At 34.8% G+C, this 24,783-nt stretch overlaps 1 protein-coding gene across 4 annotated transcripts in view; it reads left to right on the top strand.

The window, feature by feature from the left end:
* LOC120637803 (serine/threonine-protein phosphatase 2A regulatory subunit B'' subunit beta-like) overlaps window positions 1-21,733 on the top strand; it is a 169,782-nt gene extending 148,049 nt beyond the window's left edge. For 3 of the 4 annotated variants that reach the window (XM_039909823.1, XM_039909825.1, XM_039909826.1), the window contains 9 exons: window positions 3,086-3,222; window positions 7,535-7,712; window positions 9,321-9,463; window positions 9,832-9,932; window positions 11,381-11,549; window positions 12,441-12,567; window positions 14,389-14,553; window positions 15,862-15,944; window positions 20,144-21,733. In XM_039909823.1, the coding sequence (XP_039765757.1) occupies window positions 3,086-3,222; window positions 7,535-7,712; window positions 9,321-9,463; window positions 9,832-9,932; window positions 11,381-11,549; window positions 12,441-12,567; window positions 14,389-14,553; window positions 15,862-15,944; window positions 20,144-20,882 (1,842 nt within the window). In that variant the 3' untranslated portion in view covers window positions 20,883-21,733. Of the gene's footprint in view, window positions 1-3,085; window positions 3,223-7,534; window positions 7,713-9,320; window positions 9,464-9,831; window positions 9,933-11,380; window positions 11,550-12,440; window positions 12,568-14,388; window positions 14,554-15,861; window positions 15,945-16,016; window positions 16,135-20,143 lie in introns of all 4 variants that reach the window. The other variant, XM_039909824.1, reaches the window with a different exon arrangement.
* Window positions 21,734-24,783: the final 3,050 nt, after the last annotated feature.

Genomic DNA, 24,783 nt, shown 5'->3' with positions numbered 1-24,783 from the left:
ATACTATATTATGTATACCGTAAGTGGAAACGACAGACCACCCATGGGATGCACGTGACCAAGTCGATTTACACCTTGATTGACACAGAATACAAAACAAACGCCCACACACCGACGACCTTCTTAGTTAAGACACATGTGAGCTCGCTATTGTATAGGTACAGACGTAGTAGAGTCCGCGAAAGTACAGCCTCCATGCTTATTTCTGACGCCACGCCGCATTGCTGTGTTACGGTCTGAAGGGATGGTTGCCGGTGGAATTACAGGTACTTGAAGCTAAACACCTATGCCTCAGGTTAATGGACACAGGACGTGATTTTTTAAGGCATGTTCCTTGCATGTCCTGCGAAGTTTTGCTCAATTGGACCACATGTTTGGCCTGAAACTATGAATATAAAAAAAACAGTCTATCAATTTATACACTTTTTCAATAGTGAAATTATAAAAGAAAAATAATAAATGTTTGAAAATTTATAAAAACACTACTCCGATTGCGGGGCACAACCGGCGGTCAGGGCTCCAGAGTGAGGAACCTCACAATACGCGCCGTTTCAAGGACTACTGCCTTCTGTAACCGACCCTTGATCCAACAACCAAGCGAAAGCTTCTTAAGATGTTGGTCGAAGCTTTTCGCGAGAAGACCATTGACTGAAACGACGATCGGAACAATAACGGTCGACTCACTAACACTGACACTCACGTGCATCCTCTGGGTGGTCTGTCGTTTTCACTTACGTTATACATAATATAGTGTAAGGTAGGTACAGGTTTCGTAGAAATGCAGAAACCTGCCTCTATGTCTGATATAAGACCTATGATTTTTATTATTACTCTTTAATTGTACACCACATGAAGTAAAAGAATTATACAAGAATAAAAGAATCACGAAATAAGAAAATAGACGCAGAATATAAAAGGCGGCCTTATCGCTTAATTAGGAGAAAAAAAGGAGAATAAACCTCAAATACAAAATATAACAAATTAAATAATAGTGGTACAAAATATAAAAAATTAAATTTATTTCAAGTAGGCCTAGTTTATAAGCAGTCAGTCAGTCTTTTTATAATTTTTATTAGTGTTTTTACTTACACTTGGAGGAATTATCAATTTTATAAATTTAAAATGCATATAAAAATTTTTCAAAATTTGTGAAAGGCATATACTAATTTCGGCATCGACGGTAGGAGAGCCGAGCCGTAGCTTAGTTGTTGAAAGCGCTCAGGCCGTGATTGCCCGAGAGTCGCAGGTTCAAATCCTCTCGGTTCCGAATTTTTTTTATATGCATTTTTTACAACGACATCATCCGACGTTCTCTAGCTACCGCTCACGTACCAGCTGTATTAGAACCTATTGGTTTGGCGCGGAGCGATGGCAAGAGACCTGATGGTATGACGCTCATACCTTGGAGGCTTGGAAGGTCACTTTTGTAGGAGGCAACTTGTGTTGATACCCTAGCTGCATCACACATCCAGGCCACTTCGTCAATGGTAGGTGCGGCTGCTTCCAGTGCCGAGCAGGCCAAGAGGCGTAAATATGAAAACCTGGATAGCAGCTTCATTTTTGTGCATTTTGGAGTAGAGACTTTGGGACCGTGGGGTCCGGAGGCAAGAGCCCTTTTCAGAGAATTATCGAAAAGGGTTATCGAGTCTACCGGTGATCCTAGAGCGGGCAGTTACCTTGGCCAACGAATTAGTTTGGCCATCCAGAGGGGCAATGCTGCCAGCATCTTAGGAACTGTGCCTCGCTGCGGTGGTTTCGAGGACGTTTTAGATTTTATTTAGTTTTTAAATAGTTTATTTTAGGTTATAGTTATGTATTAATAAAAACTATATTTTAGAGATAATCAAATAAATAATAAATTAATATGCATTTTAAATTTATAAAGTCAAGTCAGTCTGTTTGTAGTGACTCTACCACCGGCTCGGAAGGCAGACTCCACTGAGAGGGGCCGGCAAGAAACTCAGCAGATTGCTCTTTTCCAAGAAAATACAAGTCAGTTGTCGAATATCGCTAAACTAAAACGTCACGAGTAGAAAGTGATTACCCTATTTACCACACTTTAATAAGTAATATATTTACTAATAAATGCGAAGGTGTGCTTGTAGGATTTTTCTTCATTCAAGCAGCAACAGAGAAACGTTTGACGTATTATTTGTATGGAGTATTTTTTGTATGGTAAACGGGCAGGAATATGACATAGACTACATTTTAACTCAAAGAATGCATGGTTTCTAAAGAGATCGATCTGAATACTGGTATTAACTTTTCATAATAAAATGGCTACGCTTACTTTGGGGCTACATGGCAATGTTTGCATCGTAGTTGTATATTTATATTTATTATTATTGATATAGAATACCGAATAATCTATATCTAATTATATTTATAGTAATCTATTTTATTTATTTAGTCGTCTGGCATTTTCAACGAATAAGCGGTTTAAATAATTGTAATATACAAATTAATAAGTTACAAATCAATGTCCACATTGTCCAACCATGTGACGGTCCGAGAAGGGAGATCAAAAAGGTCGTTGGGCAATATCTGAAAAGATGGGGATAGCTGGATTATGTGCTCCATCGTCAGATCTTCTTCGCCATAGGCACATGTAGCATGTATGATGGTTTCCAACCCCACTTATGCGAAAGATAGTTGCAGCGTCCATGCATTGTTCTTAGCCCGAAGAGTCGACACCACAGGTTATAGTGATCTATTATATCTGTAGCCGTGGGTTCGATTCCCACATCTGGAAAAAAAATTGTGTTATGAACATGAATGTTGTTCAGTGTCTGGGTGTTTATCTGTATATTATAAGTATTTTTGTATTTATTTATTTTTTAGTACCCATAACACAAGCTACGCTTACTTTGCGGCTAGATGGCGATGTGTGTATTGTCGTAGTATATTTATTATTTATTTATAGTCTCAAGTATGATCAGAGCAATGAATTACGTGGACATGAAGCTCGTATTTTATGTCTATAACATATTACCGCAAACTGTCAATGGCTCGTAAAATATAGCTTTCTAATATAACAGCGCCATCAAAACATCATTATAATATTAGAAAACCCCCTTGTCCCCAGGTGCCGCGGGAAAGTTTCAAACACATCGTGAAAGCGTGCGAGTGCCCTCTCTACTGGAAAATGCCTTTGTTCCTGGCGTCACAGCAGAACCTAAACGCGCCCGTCGACGGCCATAAGTTCATTGATTTTTGGAGAGAGTAAGTACCTCGTGAGAACTTTTAAAACCAACAGCAGCGTCCTCTGTGCTACTACTACAATCTACTGCCTCTTTATCTGCCCAGCGTGGGCAAACCCTCCGTTGGAAAGTTTGCTATAGTCCAGCAGTGGACTTTTATAGGCTATCAATGAAGATGCGTCTCTGTACTCGAAAAAGCTTTGTTCCTGGCGATACAGCAGAACTTAAACGCGCCCGTTGACGGCCATACCTAATAGGTAAGTATCATGTGAGTACTTTTAAAATTAGGCAAACATAATAGACAATGGCTGTGAAGATTGATTTGCAACAATCCAGATCCTGATGAATAAGATTATTTTTTAATAGTAGTAGTAATATTTCGATGATATTCATTTAAAGGTGTCTCTGCTTTTATTTAGTATTGAACTATGATATCGCTTTGGTGATATTTTAATAGGTAGGTACTTACTGTTATATATTTATAGTTAAAACTTACGTTTGAAAATTAATAAAAGGTAATGAGGAACGTTTAAGATAAGTAAACTTTTACGATCAATTTATTTAGATAATTTACGAGTATGGTTCGTGGTTTGCGGTGTACTCGAGTAAAAGTTAATAGTACTATTACGAAGTAACCGCAACACACAACTGACTGTGGTATGATTAATATACTGCCGTATGTGCAGAAAGCTGCCGTAGCTTTGAACTAAGTTGGCGAAAATGATTAATATACTAATAGCGTATATAATTGCAAAAGGTCACAGTATAGATAACAATATCTACTTAGGTAAATATTTTTGAAATTATATGTCGAAACAATGTGTTAAAGCACATTTATTACAGCGAGATAACCATACAATTTTGATTTTCTTAATGACAAGTTTGCCTGGAAGCAGATCCCTCCATTTTCATCTCTCGCAAGACGTAATAATAATTAACTTAACAATTATTGTAACGTCAAAATCTCCTGAGGATGCTCCAGTGTCGGAGCGAAACGTTTGTAGAAAGTACATCGGTGAAGATCTATTTGGTGTGGGATAACAAAGATTGAAAATCAAAGAAAATAATTACACCGCACAGATTCTCCTGCTTTTCACGTTGTATAGCAAATTTAATTTTAATTTTCATCATATCATGGAATTCCGCTAAGTAACGGCTGCTTCTATGATATAAATTAGAATAAAGATTGTAAAATTATAAAATGCTGATGTTAGAAAAGAGTAACTGCTGAGTTTATTGCAAATTTCTTCTCGATGGATGAATAACATATACTGGCGTGTTTCCTGCCACGTATAATTTGGGTACCTTCGAGGCTAGAGTGAATAGACTTTTTCTAGGCAAGCATGCTCTAACTTAGACCTCATCATTGCTATCTAACGGGAATGATTGTCGTCAAGCCCTGGCCTATTGTTAATAAAAACGGCTGATCATTTTGATAAAAACTAAAACTGGGCTACAAAAAAACTGAAGACAAGTACATATAAAAAGTTTAAAACCCTGATTATTCCTTATTCTGTTTACCGAGCGATTGCAGATTCACTACAAACATACTGGCAGGTCTCGAAACAAGTGAAGTTAAATTATTTTGTAATGAAATGAAATGAAAAAAGTCATCATCATCATCATCATCATCATCATCATATCATCATATCGGCCCACTACAGGGCACGGGTCTCCTTCCGCAATGAGAAGGGGTTAAGGCCGTGGTCCACGCTGGCCCAGTTCGGATTGGTGGATGGAAATAGTAATGAAATTTATTTTCAAATTTTGTTTGTGTTTCTAAATACTTTATTATATCACAGTAACAAGTTAAATGGGATGAAATTATATTTAATTATATTAACAACTTACCTAGATATACGAAATGGCGGTCTTAACACTAAGAACTAAAAGTTGCATTCGTTAATTGTATTTGTGGAATATAAAACTGGTATTCAATAAGGGTTAGAAATATTTATTACTACCATTGAAATATCTGTAAATAAATTTCCTAAACTAACCAAAATAAGACTAAATAAAATCTAAAACGTCTTCAAATCAACGAGGCATAAGACCTAATATGCTGGCAGCATTGTCCCTTTGAATGGCCAAATCAATTTTTTGACCAAGGAATAATCAGGGTTTTAAACTTTTTATATGTACTTGTCTTCAGTTTTCTTGTAGCCCAGTTTTATTATTAAACTCTTTATTTGTATACCACAACATTTAAAATATAACAAAAACAGAAACATCGAAAGAAGTAGTAATACAAAAGGCGGCCTTATCGCTTAATAGCGATCTCTGCCAGGCAACCTTAGAATTAGGAAAAAAAAAGAAGAGGAGAATAGACTGCTGGTGGTACAAATATTAAAATACATACATGCAAATAACTACATGCCAATACATAAACTAGTGTGCACAAATAGATAAAAAGTAAATAATATAATAAATAAATAAATATAAAAATAAACTAATATATATAATAACAACACTTACATAATTAAATACTTTAACATACAATAAATGAGTAAGTACATATATACATACTATTAAAAGTCGTTAACAATATAATGGGCCTTAACTGCTCTTTTAAATATCGCCAGTGATTTGGATCGTCGTATGCTCAATGGAAGCGCATTCCACAATTCCACAGCTCGTACGCTAAACGAACGCTTATAAAATTTTGTCTTATGATAAGGCATACACAGCGTCAGCGCACGGCACGATCTTACACCAGATTGCTCACCAAGAAAAGTGAACTTCTCTTTTAAATACGAGGGAGTATTTAGATGAAATAACACACAGTACAGAAGAGAAAGTACATGCATATCCCGGCGACGACGAATAGGAAGCCACTTGAGTTTTTGTCGAAATACGGAAACATGGTCATATTTGCGAAGGCCAAATATGAACCGAATAGCCAGACTTTGAAGACGCTCAAGTTTATTAAGCTGATCCTCGGTCAGATTAAGAAAGCTTGCATCCGCATAATCGAGAATAGATAGAAAAAGAGAATGTGCTAGCATAACTTTGGTCGGAATTGGAAGAAATGATTGCAGCCTTCGCAACGAGCTCATCGCCACAAACACTTTCTGACTCAGCTCTTTGACATGCACTGTCCATGACAATTCCCGGTCGAGGTATACACCAAGATCTTTCACAGAGTCACAAAAAGGAATAGCGATGCCATTATAAATAACAGAAGGAATGCTCAGCCAATCAACCCTCGCGATCATTCCTGAGCTACCAATAACGATAGCTTTTGATTTTGCAGGATTGACCTTTAGCCCATATATAGTTACATATATAGTTACATATATAGTTTTAGTTATTTATCAAAATGATCAGTTATGTTTTACAATTTGTAAGAATGTTTTATTCATCTAATGACGTTTGCTGGTTAAGCGTAGAAATATAAATATTATTTATTTCGACTAGGTAGGTTACCTACAGGACAAGCGCAAAAGCGCTATAATTGTCAAGTCTTTGTTTGTAGTGACTCTACATAAGGAAAATGCCGGAAACTGAACAGTTGCCATTTTCTGAAGTCAACAATTTTCAATTTCACAAGTTACTTATTCTATCTCGTGTACAAATAAAAGCATCCTTCATCTTAAAGAAATTCATGAATTATAAAGTAACTTTGAAAAAAATATGTTTACTAAATACTTGTATATTTAAACCGCGAACATAATTTAATTAAAAATAAGTACAACCATAAAAAAACCTACTACTAACAATACTATGTACAAATGCCAAAAAAAACTACTTTCTAAAACAAATACAAAGCAAGAAATAAATATTTAACCTATAATTATGTAGTAACGGTGGCCATCCGTGTGCTTCATCATCCGACCAAATAGGGTTTTTCAAATGCTCAAATTACATTAAAAACTCCTCAAATTGCTATAGGTGTGTGTGCCTATAATATTTGAAAAGTTCCCCCGATTTTTCCAAGGATTACTCGAATAGATCTTCACCAAATTGGAACGGGACCACCTCCGAGGTATGACTTATAAATAAAAAACAAATAAAGAATCATCCAAATCGGTTTATAATTGGCAGAGACGTAATCGCGTAACAGATATACAAAAAAAAGACATACCTAGCAGGCTACCGTCGAATTGAGAACCTCTTCCTTTTTTGAAAATATAAAACAAAATATCTACGCACGAATATAAGATATGAAGTATCTACGCACGTTTTTCTGACACACCGGTGCATCCTCAGGAGATGTAGACATTATGCACAATTCACAAACTTGTACTAGTGTGCCAAGTGTACTATTTCATTGTAAGGTCGACATTTATCGTGTGCAGATAAAAAAATAAAATTATTATCGTTTGCCTTTTCAGTATGACATCCACATGCCACGACGAAGCTTCCCGGTTCGTATATATATTGACCAGAGGGAAGAACAGCAACCTGACTCCTGAAGACTTTGTGCCGCTTGTGCAAGACGTCGTAGACACACACCCTGGGCTTTCGTTCCTAAAGGAAGCCACTGAGTTCCACTCGAGATATGTTCATACTGTAAGTTCAACGCACGTGACGTAAGAATAATTATTTATATAGTATAAAACAAGGCCGCTCCCCTTGTCTGTACACTTAGATCTTTTAAACTACGCAACGGAGTTTAGTGCAGTTTCCAGCAATCGGTAGTCCGATTCAAGAGGAATGTTTACATGTCCTAAACCTGCGTATTTTAGTAGACAAAAGCCAAATAATTCAGTGATTTGTAAAGTGATGGCGTTTAGTTAAGAAATGGCGACCCGCACCGGCAAACGCAGCGTTCTATGACCTCCAACGAGGTGGACAGATGACATCAAGGGAGTCGCGGTATCCGCAAGACATAAGCGGGCCGCGGATTTCGGAACTACCTTCAAAAGACAAAACGTCAAGCATTGGACGTCAATTGATTGATTTAATGATGATGATACAAAAGGTATAAAAAAACTCCATGAGAGTAAGGCTAAGATATGCGCTACGAGTTAGCCAGTCTACCCATTATCTCGTCATATTTCAAAGAAATAGCAGGAGAAAATTATTAAACGTTTCCCTTCAGCGTTTTGCTGCATTCTACGAGAATAGAATGCAGAAATATGTTGGATTTACCCAACACTCAAGGCTCAAGGAACCTTAATCCGTGAAAAACCGATTTTCTAGCGCTCACGGGCAATTAACCTCGAGGGATTAACTTGACTCGAGAGAGAAACTCATGTGCAATAATTAGTATGGGGGTGCGACTAATCGACAATTAAGTATTCAGAAGAATAATATAAAATCCTCTTTAAAATCGATATGACATCCTGTAGGCTGAAGGCCAATTTTTAAACAAAACAATACAACGTTGGTGTGGCCTAGATAAAATCTCTCCCTGAATCTCGGGAAGTTAAAATTAGGCTTTTACCGTGAGCTAAACCATCTTATTACATTAACAGATAATTATTAACTGAGAGTTGTACTTCATGGACGCGTTACTTTAACACACATTGGACCAGCGTGGTAGGCGTGGTATACAAGAGAGAGAGAAATTATTTCGGGTGATGATAAAAAACGTACCCTAGGTAACTCATTCTGTTTATAATGAAATAGCAGCCAGCAGCATATAACTTATTGATTCTATGAGTTATATACCTACCTAATAACCTACTGTTACCTGGCTTAAATATGCATAGAGGTCTTGTAGATAAATCTAAGGTTGTAAACTTATTCCTACTTACTTTGTGAGTGTGCTTATACCACAGAACAGCGAGACGCTGCGAGCGGTGGAATATATGGTTGATATTCAATTAAAACACACAAAACATGGTTTTTCATCCAAGTTTCTTATACGAAACGCTAAGATGTTTAGCCAACCGACATTTATTATTTAGACTGTTTGATTCAATTTGTCACAAAAATAGTATGTTGCTATTCGTAAAAATAATAATAAAAACAATAAATTTTATTTCAGGCATAGCCCATATACAGTGCACTTAACATTTCAAAAAATTAACATCAAAAGAAGCACAAATTAAAATTAAAAAATAGGTATATTATTGATTTTAAACTTTAGGATAAACTAAGCTGTTATGAAAACCGACGCCTTTTACCTAAACACTATTCATCAATGTAAATGAAATATGCCCGTGTTTCCAGGTAATCGCTAGGATATTTTACTGTGTCAACCGTTCGTGGTCCGGCCGGATATCGATACCGGAACTCAGAAGATCCAATCTCCTCCAAGTGATACAACTCTTAGAAGACGAGGAAGACATCAATCAAGTTACGCAATACTTTAGGTGAGTTTAACTTTTCAAATACAAATATAACTAGGATCTATAACTAGCATCCGAAGACAGTATAGATTCTTCTAAGCAGATTAATAATAGGAACTTAAGTTTAATGAAGTTGTTTGAAAAAATGAATGTAGATACATAAATAAAATATTTTAGAGTATGTATCAACAGGTACCTATGATACTTGGGTAACACAAAACACTCTGGATCTGAACATGATTATAACACTTAATAATTGATTTCGAAGAAATTTGGCAATGTCTGACGTATGGATCATACATCGGGAAAATTTCTTAATCCCCCAGAAATTCATCGCTAACGAAACCGATGCGTCCGATTATGCTTAAATAATTGTACTTTTATGATTCCAGTTACGAGCATTTCTATGTCATCTACTGCAAATTCTGGGAGTTGGACAAGGATCATGATCTGTTCATTGACAAGCATGATCTGGCCAGGCATAACGACCACGGTTAGTACAGGCTTTTGTTACGAATTCCCGCTTTCTCCACTTGAGATATTCTCTTTCAAACCCTAGGTGGGTTCGATTTTTCACATTCATTTTAATGTGCCTGAAAAATGGGTAAAAGGTCATCATCACACGATGGTATCAATAATGTCCTCACATCAACATCATACTGCTAAGCACAGACTACTTGTTTTAAAGGCAGTTGCATTTAGAGCTTATAGACCCCCTCCAACGCTACTCCAATAATTCTTACTAAAGTGAGAATTCTTTAACATAACAGAATATAATAATTAACAATAGATAATATTAAGCGAAATCGAAAAAGGATGAAAAAAACGAAGTGTGTGTTGTTTTTATTAAAGTAAATTTTTACACGTGTGAACATCAAACATACCCCTGTCGCACTGCAATTACAATTTGTGCCTAAAAGTCCAATAGAGCGGGAGTAAAAAGATATAAGTCGATCATATACCGGCCTATATAAGCCTCCGACCGCCATATCGCAAAGGACACGCAAAGAAAATATAATAAAGTATATTTTTAAACAGTTATGTTGAATCCTTTTTTTTATTTATTTTATGTTAAATCCTTACTTACTGTTTGTATTTACAAACTGTTTATTTTTTGTCCGTAACGCCCTACCTAAGCTACCATGATTTTTGGCACTGAGTTAATTGAAAGAACTGAGAGTAACATAGGCTTTTTATGTCGAGAAAACCAACTGGGTCGAAATATCGACAAATCCTACAATATTATGAACCTGTTTTGTTGAACTATATTTAAGAAATATTGATTAACCACGAAAATCTTAGGTTAAAAATTTAAGTCGATCCAGGTCTCGACCTACAAAAGTATCTGACCACCATATCGTTAAGAAAATGGACACGCAAAAACATATTTTTAAAAAGTGATGTTAAATCCTTACTTACTGTATGTATTTAAAAACTGTTGGTTTTTTGTCCTTCCATAACGCTCTTCCTAAGCTACCAATCAACATGATTTTTGGCAAAGAGTTAATTGAAAGAACTAAGAGTAACATAGGCTTTTTATCCCGGGAAAACCAAAGGTTTCGACGGGTTAAAAATACTGTACGATACTTTCTTGGTTTGCAAAGCCAAGAACAGAATTTAAAAGTGACTTTGACACTGTAGTTTGTCGAACAGTTCGTGAAATACCAACAAAAAGAACACAAAAGCGGGTAGTCAGATTCTTTTAAATAAATATAGAATTCTGCCCTTGACATCCAACTTGACATCTCACAGTCCCTTCGTGACCAGGATCGTGCAACTGGGTCGGAATATCGACAAATCCCAAAATATTATCGTGGTATACCCATTGAACTACACTTAAGAAAAGTTGATTAACCACGAAAATTTTAGGTTTTAACGGGATTTTTCGAAAAATGTGGGCAACAGCTAGTTAATTATATAAAACCAATTTATTAATTTCAGCTCTCTCCAGTCGTATGATCGAGCGGGTTTTATCCGGTTGTGTGACGAGAGGCAACCAGAATCGCCTGACGCCCGATGGTGAACCACGCATGTCATACACCGAGTTCGTGTGGTTCCTACTAGCTGAAGAAGACAAGACGCATCCCACTGCTATTGAATACTGGTTCAGGTATTAATAACGTGATCCAGTGGCGTGCACTTCATACATACACAAAAGCACTGCCCATCCTAACATTTTTGGATGACTAATAAATGCGAAGGATTTTTCCATTTTATGGCATCTTCCTTCTTAATGCATACCCTGGTCAAAAACCCTGTGCACGCCAATGACGTGATCATACGTCCCACTTTAGGCAAGTCGGTCCCGTTTGCGGCTGTTAACCTCGCTAAACAGAGAAGTGACTAAACAGTTAGGAGTCAGCATTCTATTCGAAAACGACAAATAAAAAAAATTTGTTTCAATATCTTAAATGACTAAGGTCCCAGCTAACATCTTAGTAGTGAACTACCAATTATAAAGTACTAGCTGTTGCCCGCAACTTCGTCTACGTTTGATTTTGTTTTTTGATGTGGCATTAAATTTAGTTGCAGTTCTAAAAAAAATTAAAGTATTCAGTATCGCTAAGCCTTAAATGAGGGGTTTGCTGCTGTCCACTGAGGAGTTCTGTACTCTATCTTTAACCACAGTTTGGGAAAAATAAACCCATATAACCTCTATAGTACAAAAATAATTATTTAAATCGGTTATAATTTGTCGCAGTTATGTTGTAAAATCGTTAAACACTTTCATCCCCTCTCCCAAAGGAACCGAGCTTAATGTCGGGATAAAAAGTATCCTATATTACTTCTAACACTTCCAAGAATATGTGTACAAAGTTTCATAAGGATTGATTTAGTAGTTTTTGCGTGAAAGCGTAACAAACAAACTTACATTGACATTTATAATATTAAAGTAGGGAGTAGGGATAGGGATAGGGATGTGTACACGACTAAATCAAAAACCACTCCACTTTATAGTGTTTCTCTAAATAGAGAAATAAATTAATAACTATGTTTCCAGGTGTATGGACGTGGATGGAGACGGCTATATCTCTATGTACGAGTTGGAATACTTCTACGAGGAGCAAATGCAGAGGATGGAGGCAATAGGTATTGAAACTCTGCCGTTCAGCGATTGTTTATGTCAGGTAAGAATACATATAAAGTGAGACCACTGCCCATATTCTATTGGTCCTCTACATGGTTAACAGAAGGTCTCCATAAATAGCCTCGTTAAAGTCTAAAGCCAGCATTGGCTTTAAGGCTCTGTTACACAAGGAGAGTATTTTGAATGTGAACGGTAGGCAAGAAACTTATATCATACTAGCGGACCCTCGCAACTTAGTCTGCGTATGAGTCAATCAAAAAGCGAGAATAGATCTGATACTAAAATCATAATCATCTTGGCTAGCTATGTACCCTCTATTATTTTACGTGGTGTACTGAGTTAGTAAGTTATCATAATTTTAGTTGATACATACATTTGTACATCCATACTCCCAAACTTTCGCATTTATAATATTAGTAGGATGATTGACACATACGCATTCGATCGTTGTCCCATATGACTTGCGACTTCTGTTATTTATGAAGAGTTATGTCCTTTATCTCCGACAATATTTATCAGATCCTTATTAAAATCAGACGATGCATGCTTGATAGTATGCACTTTGAATAAAAAAAGAATTGTTAAAATCGGTTCAACTTTAACGGAGGTATGAAGTAAAATTGATAAAAAATGATATCCCATTTCCCGGAGGAAACTTATTGTTCATCGGAAAAAAAACTATATGTTGACCCGGAATATCAGCTACCGCTGTACCAAATTTTATTTTAATCCGTTTAGTAGTGTTCACGTGATGCCCGGACAGACAGACAGACAGACAGATAAATAAAAATCTATTTTGGACTCAGTATTGATGATCGATCAAAATTTTCAAAATATATTAGAGGTACAGAAATCGTTAAGTTACAGTTTTATTATAAGTATAGACAAGCGATGCTCGGATGCATGTATCAAAGACAAAATCTCACTTTACCTCTTGCAATCTCAAAATATTTAAAGGCAGAAGTCGTAGGTTAACAATATACGCATTCGTATCCCAATTTGTGAAACGCGAGTATTTTTGTGTGGCAAGAACCGCAAGTGTAAAAAAGTGCAAGATTCAAACAGCATTCTGGACTCATTTTACGAATGAGACAATGGTTACACTATTACTACCACTAAGTTGCTTTTAAAATTTCTTAAAACATTATAATATTACGTTCCAGAGAAACTTATGGTAAACCTATGGAACTATTTGGTGCATCAAATAGGGACAAAATGTAAGCGATCATTTGTATAGGAACAGCCAGTCCAGTGTGACGACATTCGGATAATGGAAAATCGAATGGCAAAACTAGAAGGTACCGATGCCGAGTCGTGTAAAGCAGAGCCCTTTACACTCCTTGGTTATCAACTATATATAACTAATTTTAAGAAATGAAATAACCACCAATTTTTCACTAGGCGATCAGAATATTGCGTAGGAAAAAAAATGCCTCTTGAAAAAAACTCTCCTTGTATAACTAAGGCTTAAGAATGCAAGCGTATCGTAAATCCTTTTTGTTCATTATTTTTATGAATAATTATAATAAACAATATTACGACAATTCACATATTGCCATCTAGCCCCTAAGTGAGCGTATAAATAAGAATAAGTACTTTAAAGTGTAGTAGTTCAAATATTCGTGCAAAAAAGTAATACTCATAGTTTAATATATTTTATGGTGGGTTTTTAATTGTTATGCCATCATGCTTGTTAAGTTAATGCCTACCCTGGTGGAATTCTGTGTAGGCCACTGTACGGCCGTATATTATGCGAGAAAGATAGAGACGTTGGCCGTCTTTTATAAATCTATTATTTTATTAATCTATGATTTAATAGCGCAACTTAAAAAATATTAAATAATTTAAATTGAATTTCCAGATGTTAGACATGGTCCACCCAGCGGAAGACGGCAAGATTACGCTCACCGACCTGAAAAAGTGCAAGTTGACTCCCATCTTCTTCGACACGTTCTTCAATTTGGAGAAATACCTCGACCACGAGCAGCGAGATCCGTTTGCGACCCAACGCGATTCTGATTCCGAGGTCAGTGTAAATATGATCATTCGCAAATAAGGTACTAGGAGAACATCTATTATAAGCATCACGTACTCGATTAAAAGAAATTATTAGTAAATATTATGATTTCAAATAAATAGAATTGATCATTTGAAAAAGAAAGCTCTTATGTCAGCCGGTTGGGGCAGTGGGCAGCGACCCTTCTTACTGCGTCCAAGGCCGTGGGTTCGCTTCCCGCAACTGGAAAATGTTTGTGTGATGAACAGAAATGTTATTCATTGTCTGAGTGTTTATTTGTATATATTATAAGTATTTATTTGTATTATATTCATAAAAAAAAATATTAATCATCTATCTTCTAGAGTGCTATCTTTCATAATGTGTTTCCGGTAGTTTCTCGTCTTGATGACTTCGTCCATAATTGCACAGACAAAACCCTCGGTTTCCCCAAATAGGTCACCGAACTGTAACCAGGATACAGATGCGATTTGATCTACATCTGGTCCCGACAGGGCCTTGTAGAATCTGCCATGCAACTCCTTACTCTTCCATACCGCCACACGATCTGAGTTGCTAAGTACTTTTGGCTTGCGCCAGTTCTCTTTGCCAAGGAATAGTGGAGTAAGACCCTTATCTACTGCAACGACATCCTTACACATACCCATATTCATTCTAAGAAAATGATCTCTAAGATTGCACACCTCACGATTATGAAGGTTCTTGGCATTCAGAAGACCACGTCCTCCACACTTGCGTGGGATGTACAACCTCATTACAGATAGTGTTGATTTTATTATTATGATTAAGCATTGTTAAGTATTTAAAAACTAGTTGGAAAATCCAAAAGTGCAAGCCTCATAATCACATTCATTACAATAAAATTGAGATTATTTGTAAATAATAATTAAACTACATCTGTTATACCGTGAAAAGTAATAGGCTTCTATTCGTCAAAATACTGAAGCCTATAAAAAAAACCAACTCGATAAGTGAAGTATTTCGCTTATCGAGTGACCACGAGATCCGCAGATACAGACACACGGACGTCCAAGACAGAACTTTTTTAAACATTTTTTTAATTAGTTTAAATAATAAACAGATACTTTAAAATATCATGAGTGTTAAAAATTGTGTTTTTTCTCAACATTTGTCTGTTTATAGCCACTTGTAATGCAATAAAGAATAAAAAAAGTGACATTTTAAGTTGGAGAATCATCTAGGAGTGCGTTAACTGGCAGTAAAATGAAATTAAATAAATGATAGAATCTAAAAATAATTTAATAAATTATTTATGATGATAATGGTAATAAATAATTATTTATTTATTATTTCCAGATGTCGGAATGGGACAGATTTGCGGCTGAAGAATACGAACTACTAGTGGCCGAAGAAGGAGGTAGCGACGCGCAAGACCAAATGTAAGCATTCCTACAATTAGTTTATAGGTTTATATAAAATCCATGCATAATAATTTTTTTTTTATAAAACAGGCAGTACATTATTAGAGAATCGGAGAAAAGGAAGTGTGTTAATCGGTTCTATGACTTGTTCAGGAATAGTGGGTTTCCTGGATTTAAAACAAACAAATAGTGTCCCTTCTGTAATGTGGTAAAGTAAATGTTACATAAAAGGCACTAGATATTTTAGACCTCAAGCATTTGATGCATTGTGTCGCACTCGTCTTAGAGAATATTGCTAGTGCACGAAAACTTATGGCCAAGAAATACGACTACATTTTAACAGAACCCCCCCACGCAACATTTTCGAATATGTTCTGAATGCACATTAAAAACATACCCTACCTACTTAATAATTAGGAGGAAATAAAATCTTCATACCCATAGATACCGTCATATTATTCTTTTTATATTTTATTTACATTTTTTTTACACTACTTCCTATATATTTACTTATCTGTATTTATTTGATTTGCATATAAATGTGCGCATAATTGCTGTAAACGATTTGCAATTATTAAAGCGCATTTACGAGCTTATTAATAAATAGATGTCTATTTATTTTATCATTTTTACGTATTTATTTTTATTTAAGAAAAGTTACGTTGCGTATAGTAATTAATTTAGATTACGCACGGACGAAGTAAAACAGTGAAACTTCTTTACGCGCTTATGAGGATTTACAAATATAAGTACATAGGTATACTTAAAAAAAGTCTCATTGTAATCTAATAGTCGCAACCAGTGGTCTCAACAGTAAAAGATCAGTGTTGTTTTTCCAAGTCAATAACTTAAGTACTATGAGTTATGACCCGAAATTGATCATGCAATAAAGTTTTGACTTTTGTTTATATTATGAAGGTAGACATAAATAATATTCTATTATAGGTCGAAATAAAAATTATAGGCTGGTAGCGTCGTTGGCCGAACTATCTAAACATACCTACGTCGTGCTTGGATACTCTCTCGTGACTAAGTATATTTATTTAGAAAGGCGTTAAAGGACATGAATCCATCGCCGTAAACTTTAAAAAAAAAAACTAAGTATCTCAGGCGTCGTATCTTCCCTGTGGAGAAAATGTCTCCTGCCCTGCAGGTGGCTCATAGCATTTGTACGTTAGTTTGACTTAAGGACTAAGTTTTAATTTATCCTCACAATAATGCAAAAAAGTATGTTTGGTAAATTTGGCACGTGTAATACGTAGGTTACTCAACAAGTTTTGAGATTCTCGAATTTTAAAAATGGAACGCAGCTGCTGCATGTTATGTTTTATAGAGCAAAATTCGAAAAATTAACTCTAAAAGCTATTTGCTCGATTTAACAAAAATAACATTGTTCTTATATTTAAAACGATGGAGCTGTAAGCGCGAAAATTTTAACCGAAACGCAAAATTTTACTTATCTTGTTTATTACGTTCCTATAAATTACTTTTTATATGAAGGTTCTAAAATTCTTTACATTGCCGCTCCTAAAGAAGTTTCACTTCATAAAATCCTATGTACTTATTCATTTAGATATCATTTTTATTAATATGTTCACTATTTATTTCAATTTCTTTCATCAGGGAGGAAGACAGAACTGGCTATGATAGGGTAAGACTGTGTTCGTGTATTGCCGTGTATGATAATATTGTGTTGTGTAATTTTGCTGCATTGACACATAATAGTTTTAATCAATCTGAACTCAGACATTTGCTTGAGTTCATCGTCATAAGAAGTTGTCCATCAAAAATTTAAAAAAAAAGTAATAACATAATAAATCTTTCTGTAACCGGCCATCGCTTTGTTACGGCTTAGTCAGATGTTGATTCCCATCTGTAAGAATTTAGAGATTAAAGGATATACAAACATCCCCTATGAGGATTGCAATGTTGTGTAAAAAAAACAAATTAATCTACTCTTTGAGTTTTACCAACGCTAAGTTACGGAAGCTGAATTTTCATTTAAATAAATTTAACAAAACCTAAAGAAGACCACAAAGTTCCATAGTAACACCTATCGGTCTGCTTTGTATCTTAAAATATACAAATTGAGTATTAATTATAGAGCCCAAACACGACACTGTTGTTGTGTATTTAGCAGATGGGGGTTGCATCAACAGTACCTTTCAAGTCGTAAGAATAAAAGTGATAAAAATATCAAATGTATGACAGTAATGCTCTCACCCGCCGAAAAAAGAAATGAATAAACAGACTTCAAACGTAGCTTAGAACTATCCCGATTACAGAATCCTTCCATTAAAGGAAACCACATCGAAATTGGTTCATCTATTTGAGCGCTAGGACTATACAAAAAAACAGACAGGATGGACAAACTTGTAGCACATAAAAACATCCTGAATCTCTCTGATCCTGAAGTCGTAACATAGCACACTGTATTTTGCTCTAAGTGCCTATTATACAAGACTAGTTAGTTCGAAAGGAGGTACTGGGACACCCCCAATTTATGGTATCACTAATTCTCGATTTAGAGGAATGATTATGTTTTATGTGTTTCATTAAAATATTGTTATATTTCAGTTTTATTAAAAAGAGTAACCTAAATAAAACTGACCACCCTAACCCGTGACAAATTTACGCACAGATGTTTTATTTTTATCAATTTTTAATAGTGTTGATTTTATTATTATGATTAAGCATTGTTGAGTATTTAAAAACTAGTTGGAAAATCCAAAAGTGCAAGCCTCATAATCTCATTCATTACAATAAAATTAAGATTATTTGTAAATAATAATTAAACTACATCTACATGTTATACCGTGAAAAGTAATAGGCTTCTATTCGTCAAAATACTGAAGCCTATACAAAAAACCAACTCGGTATTTCGCTTGTTATCGAGACATATTTACGAGTATGTGTGTGCGTATGCACGAGTGCAGTTATTGTTTTATTATTATGATGAAGGACTGTAGCCTTTCTTGTTGAATCCATAGTAATCAGTGACATCACTTGATCTTCAAATAATGTAAACAGTTGATGCCATTCGTACCACTGCGTATCCATAACCGTCAAAATCAGCGTATTTTATGACTTTGTTGACTAATACTGTCTAAGAAAACCTCTTTCGGAATTCTATCGGCTTTGTTTCTACTCCTTTTCTGACTAGACTTGTATAATATCGCTTACGAAAATATATCTTCACTATTACGCCGCAGCAAAAGTTTCTACCAACATTACCGAAGAAATTCACGACTACAATTTCGCTTGGAAAGTCTGCCTTACTGATGAAACATAATATATTATATCACCCATGTAAATATCATCCCCTCACGAATATTTACCTTGCTTATGTTTGTAAATAATATTCAAACTCATTGGCATTTTATCAGGCATGAAGCGACTAACATGGATTTCGATCTTGCAGATCTGTTGCATTCAGTACATATAATATAATTGATATGTTAATATACGAGTGTAAATTTTTGCATAAAAAAACCGCACACTTAAGTTATTTTTTTCTTATCTGCTGTCTATATGTGAACTATATTTACATTACTAAAAGTAGGAAATATGTTTAAAAAAAAAAAAAATTACGTTTAATGAGTGCTAACAAAGAATAGATATAAGAGGCAGTCAATTTCGTGCTCTCTCTTTTGTAGAAATCCAGGCGTGCGAATAATGTGGGAATGATAAATCTCTTCATCTATGGCGCCGGTTAAGAGTTTTTTTTTATAAAGTTATGTAAAATCGACATAAAAAGCACTTAATTTTACTGTTTTTTCCCTATATTAAAGATAGACACTAAAACCCATTAAATATAATGTTTACATTGATATAGACATAGAACGAAATGATAAGAAAATAATAACTTTAAGTGGGAAGTGTCTCGAAATAATTCGCCGTACACTAAACGACTTAACTTAGTTACTCAAAAACTTACACTCAAGTTTGTAATCTGACGAGTTTTTACTACGAAATTTGGTGCAGCGATTATTAACGTAAAGATTTTGATAGTCTTGTTCTTAATAATTTCTACTGGCTAAAATAGCAATAATTCGAATTTAGCTCTAGCAAGTACTTCGGCCTATAATTAGTGTTTTATCAAGAGTTCCATAAATCCGGCCAGTAGCAACCTTTTTGACTATCGTAATGCACCAGATATTGTAGTACTACAGGAGCTGGATTAGGCCTATTTGCTAATGTCGCCATTCATATTTCAGCTCATACGATGAAACAGATGAAGACTGTTTATCGCCTAACCTAGACGATGTTACGAACACAGAGGTTATAGAGGACTCTAGTGTTGAGGAGTCAACTCTCAGCGAGGGGTTGGCTACAACAATTCCAGGGCGCGCGAGAGACCCCGCGGGAGTTGCTATTGGACCACGAACTCCGGTTGCAACTAACCCAGCTGGCTTCGTCAATCTCAGCTCGATTTACTCCATTGGCAACAGCGAACGATGGGCCGGCCAAAAGAATGTCGCATTAGAAAAGAAAGGAGAAAAGCCAATCCCACCCGAGAAACCAGTCAGTCTAATGATGATGAACGGAAAAATGGACAATAGATATGGCTTCGGCAACAATAGTTTCCTTTACTCGCAACTGTTGAACCCTGGAGGATTAGCCGGCGCGAGAGCGAAAGATCCGCCTTCGTACACAGCAGCCACTAGTGGAGTATTAGATAAGAGCAGTGAAGCTACTAAAGCTGCAACATCTCCTAATAAAATCGTTAAATCGCCTGTCACAAGTCCTGTGAATGGAGTTAGTAAAATCTCGGATAACTATGAAAAGGCTGTGGCGGAAAGGCTCAGTCCTCAAAGGGAAATATCCAGGCTAAACCGGAGTAGTTTGTTCAGTAAGGTCAACACAGGTGTCGTTTCCGGGAAGGTTAAGAAGAATGGCCGTCAGGACGATGAAGACGACGATTACGCGCGTGATAGCGATGAGTGTTCCATTTAGACCTTGTTGAAAATGGGGCACTGCCCTGTACTATAGACTGAAAAGCCTCTCATAAACATGTACAAAATGTTTGTACAAAATATATGTCAAAACCGACTGAGTAATTTCATTCTTGTCGGAACAGCAACGTTTGCAAAGTCGTGCAGTAGGTACCAGTATGTCACGACTTGAAGTAGCATTAATGCAATTTTTAGTCTACTATTTCGTAGACGTGTATAAAAACGTGTGTGATTTGGTGAAAAACTAACCTACTGTGAACATATATTAAAATAATGCATTGCGAAAGTTTGTGAGAAAGGCGTGCTGTAAAAGTGCGAACGCCAAAGATCGTCATAGTGTGCAATTTTGACTTTATAATTATTAGACATCATTTGAGCAAGAACTGTAATGTTTGTCAGAGAAATATTTTTCAGCGTATCCTGGTTTCGATACGTGCCTTGTGAATGTAGAATTGTAGTTTCCGTGTGGACTTTGAAGAAAATATAGCAGTAGTTGTAGTTGTAAAGTGCGTTGATCCTCGGAGACTGTTATTTAGAGTGCGAACGGTGTGTTTTAACATCGCCATAAGTTAGTTTCAGCATTTTACTAGTATTATGATAGGGACATTAAACATTGTTTTAATTGTATTATGTATTTTATAATGTTGAGCATAACAGCTTTAACTTATAGGTGTAGGTAACTTACGCAGGATTATGACTTTATGTTTACAATTTATCATGTACCTACTTTCATTGTAGCGCCCGTTTCTGATTTAAGTGTTTCTACATGAAGGCATAATAAAATCACAATCTCTCAATAAAGAATAATAACCAAAATATAAATCTTATATCTTTAAACGAGCAATTCTTATATCTGCACAAAAGCACTGCTTACTCTTAAATTGATATATAACTCGTATTGGAAGAGGATTTTGCTGTTTTATACAATTTTCCTCCTGTATACCCTGGTAAGAAACCCAACGCACGCCACTGATATATATAAATATATATATATATATATATATATAATTGGAATCTTGGAATTGGCTCCAACGATTTTCATGAAATTTAGTATACAGGGGGTTTCGGGGGCGATAAATCGATCTATTTATTTATATTGGAATCTCGGGCAAAAACTACAAAAAATATCCTTTTTGAGAGATTCGGATGCGTGCGATGCGTGTACGGTAAACGTTACGCCAAAAGACGGGAGTATGTAGTAAGTAAGTATATCGGAATTGTCGGAATTGTTGTTTCTTTAAAGTTCTACAAAACAGTCCGCGACAACATACGAATATTTTTTTAAGTCGGCTCATTCGTGGACGAAGTCGCGCGGGTCCGTAAGTATAGAATAATAGCCAAACCAAATATAAATGTCTATATTTAAAACACTTATACGCGCACCATACTGTTTTATCGTCTTTGACGAGCACGTTGAATTTCTTATTGTGTTAACTTTCGCATACTCGTAAACACAGACATACAATCAGAATTCGTATTGTATGTCACAGCGGCGAACATAATGCTTTTATTACATGTGCCTCCGGTTAAAAAAACATTAGTATGTTTTTTTAAGAAACCTGAAAATCTATTAAAAAGTAAAAAAAAAACTCATTAGGCACCACAAACCATTAAATGAATGAGAGATAAATAATAAGTAAACACTATATTCTAATAAAACAATAGTGATATATACTCTATTTTTTCTTACTTGCCTTTTGTGTTGGTGTTAAGTGTCTTTTGAAAATAACGAAAAAATTTATTCATTAAAGCTATGGAGGGTAGAGGTAAGGAGAGTCATCTTATATGGGAGAAAAGTTGAAAAAGTGTCCAGTGTATGCGCTAAATAATAGTTCAAAAATCCTCCACAATGGCGCTGGTGGATGAATTGAAGTATGCCGAGTTAAAAAATTTAATGTCATTATCGACTAAAGTAGTTAATTATTGAGAATTTCAACAACTTACGTTGTACAAAATATTGTGGTAAATATAACCTTACTTCCTTGTTTACCTTGTTTATTTTTCAAGCCTACTCTAACAATATTTATATTTGGCGCTTCTTTTAAGAGTTACCCTGATGCAAATGTGGCGCCATCCTAATTTAATACATTTTGACGACACTTTTTCATATACACAGATGACTCTCCTTACCTCTACCCTCCATAATTAAAGCATCACTTTTTATTTTAATTGCTTGTTTTTATTTTAAAACGTCTTTACGATAAAAAATATTAAAAGAGCGTTTACTAGCGTTTACCTAAGGATAACTTAGAAAAAATTGAGTTTATGTTTAACCACAGACTATGGACACAAGACTAGGGAAATGGGCGTTCTAAACGTAAAATTAACGGTTTCGTTTAAAATTTCGGTGAAAACCGATGGCAGTTTTTTTCCGTACTTAGATATTCTATGAAGCACTGTTTATAGTTTACCAAAACTATAAACATATAAAGTTATGTCTGTATACAGAGAGTCGTCATATTGTATAACTATTTACATTAAAAAATATTAAAAATCATCTTCGCGTAATTTTAAATGCGTTAGTTAAGCGACTAATTGATTTAAATATTAGCTTGTTAGATGTGAAAATATTAATTTATGAACCATCTCTTTTGACATTGCTTGTAGTTTAATTCTTAAATAAAGAGGCCTCGATATTATCCGTCATTGCATAAGTACTCATATCATCGCTCCATCCATGACAAATTAATATTTTGGATATAGAAAAATACAAAGAAAAATATAGATTTAATTACTATTTGCGCTTTTATAAGTTAAAGTAATATTTTGTATGAAACACGCACAGATAATTAGTTTAGATAATGAAATATTTTTGTAAAGCGTGATGAAAGTGTAGAAGGTTTCTAAAAAAAAACAATAGTGTAAAATTACTATATCGATATCGATGGGTGGTTTATCGACCAACATTTAACAGCATCACATTTAGGGTCAAAAAATAGCAATTACACACGTATTCATATATTGTAGGTATGAATAATTTAAATGGGTACAAAAAACAACAAGAAGTTTTGTACTTATTAGAGATCATAAAATTAAGATAGGTATTTAGCTTTTTCAAAAATATTCACTCCATTTTACATCTACACTTTTACATATGATATGTGAATCTCAACTTGTTTCATGTATGAGTAACAGAAAAATAAGGAAATTTATTTGACTATGAAACTAATAAGTGAGTTCTATGCCAATCCTTCTTCCAACATTTTCATTTTAAGTAATATATTTGTTTTATAATTGGTATTTATTTTATTGTTATAATGTACATAATTAATAAATCTGTTATTTTTAAATTAACTTTTTAGTAAATGAAATAATTGGCAGCTGTACATAAAGCTTTTAGTGACTGCTAGGTAGATCTAACCTTTTCTCTAGTCTACAGGGTGCTGAATAAAAGCTATTGACGGTCTACCTTTATTTACTTTAGTTTTTAGATGAAAATGTACCGGAATTATACTACAGCCAAAGAAAGGGTTGTTGCAAATTGCCTGTCGTAATATTACTGTGTTGAATATTCGTATATTTTGATTGGCAGGTATCACTAGATTTAATTATACTAAATATACCTACCTATTGTTTTAATAAATAAATTCTATTATAAAACTAAATTTTGAAATAACGTAATTATTTATGTTAAATGATACATAAAAAAGATTGTGCATCATTTAACAAATAAAATATTTCAAGATATTTTGCCTTATGTTTCTTCAACACAACTTACGTTACTAATAAACTAGTCATTTCATTAAAAAATTTTATTATCAAATCCCAAATAGGTTTTCAAATCCCAAGTATGTTATTACTGTATTAACATTTACCGATTAATATTATTAACCAAAACAATTGTTCAAGTGTTTATCAAATTTTATTATTACGTTGTATCCTTTAAAGGTTGTTTTTTATTA

The sequence above is a fragment of the Pararge aegeria genome, chromosome 4, assembly GCF_905163445.1.
Source record: "Pararge aegeria chromosome 4, ilParAegt1.1, whole genome shotgun sequence".
Classification (NCBI taxonomy): Eukaryota; Metazoa; Arthropoda; class Insecta; order Lepidoptera; family Nymphalidae; genus Pararge; species Pararge aegeria.
Note: the sequence above shows the minus strand (reverse complement) of the source record. Positions and strands in the feature narration are given on the sequence as shown.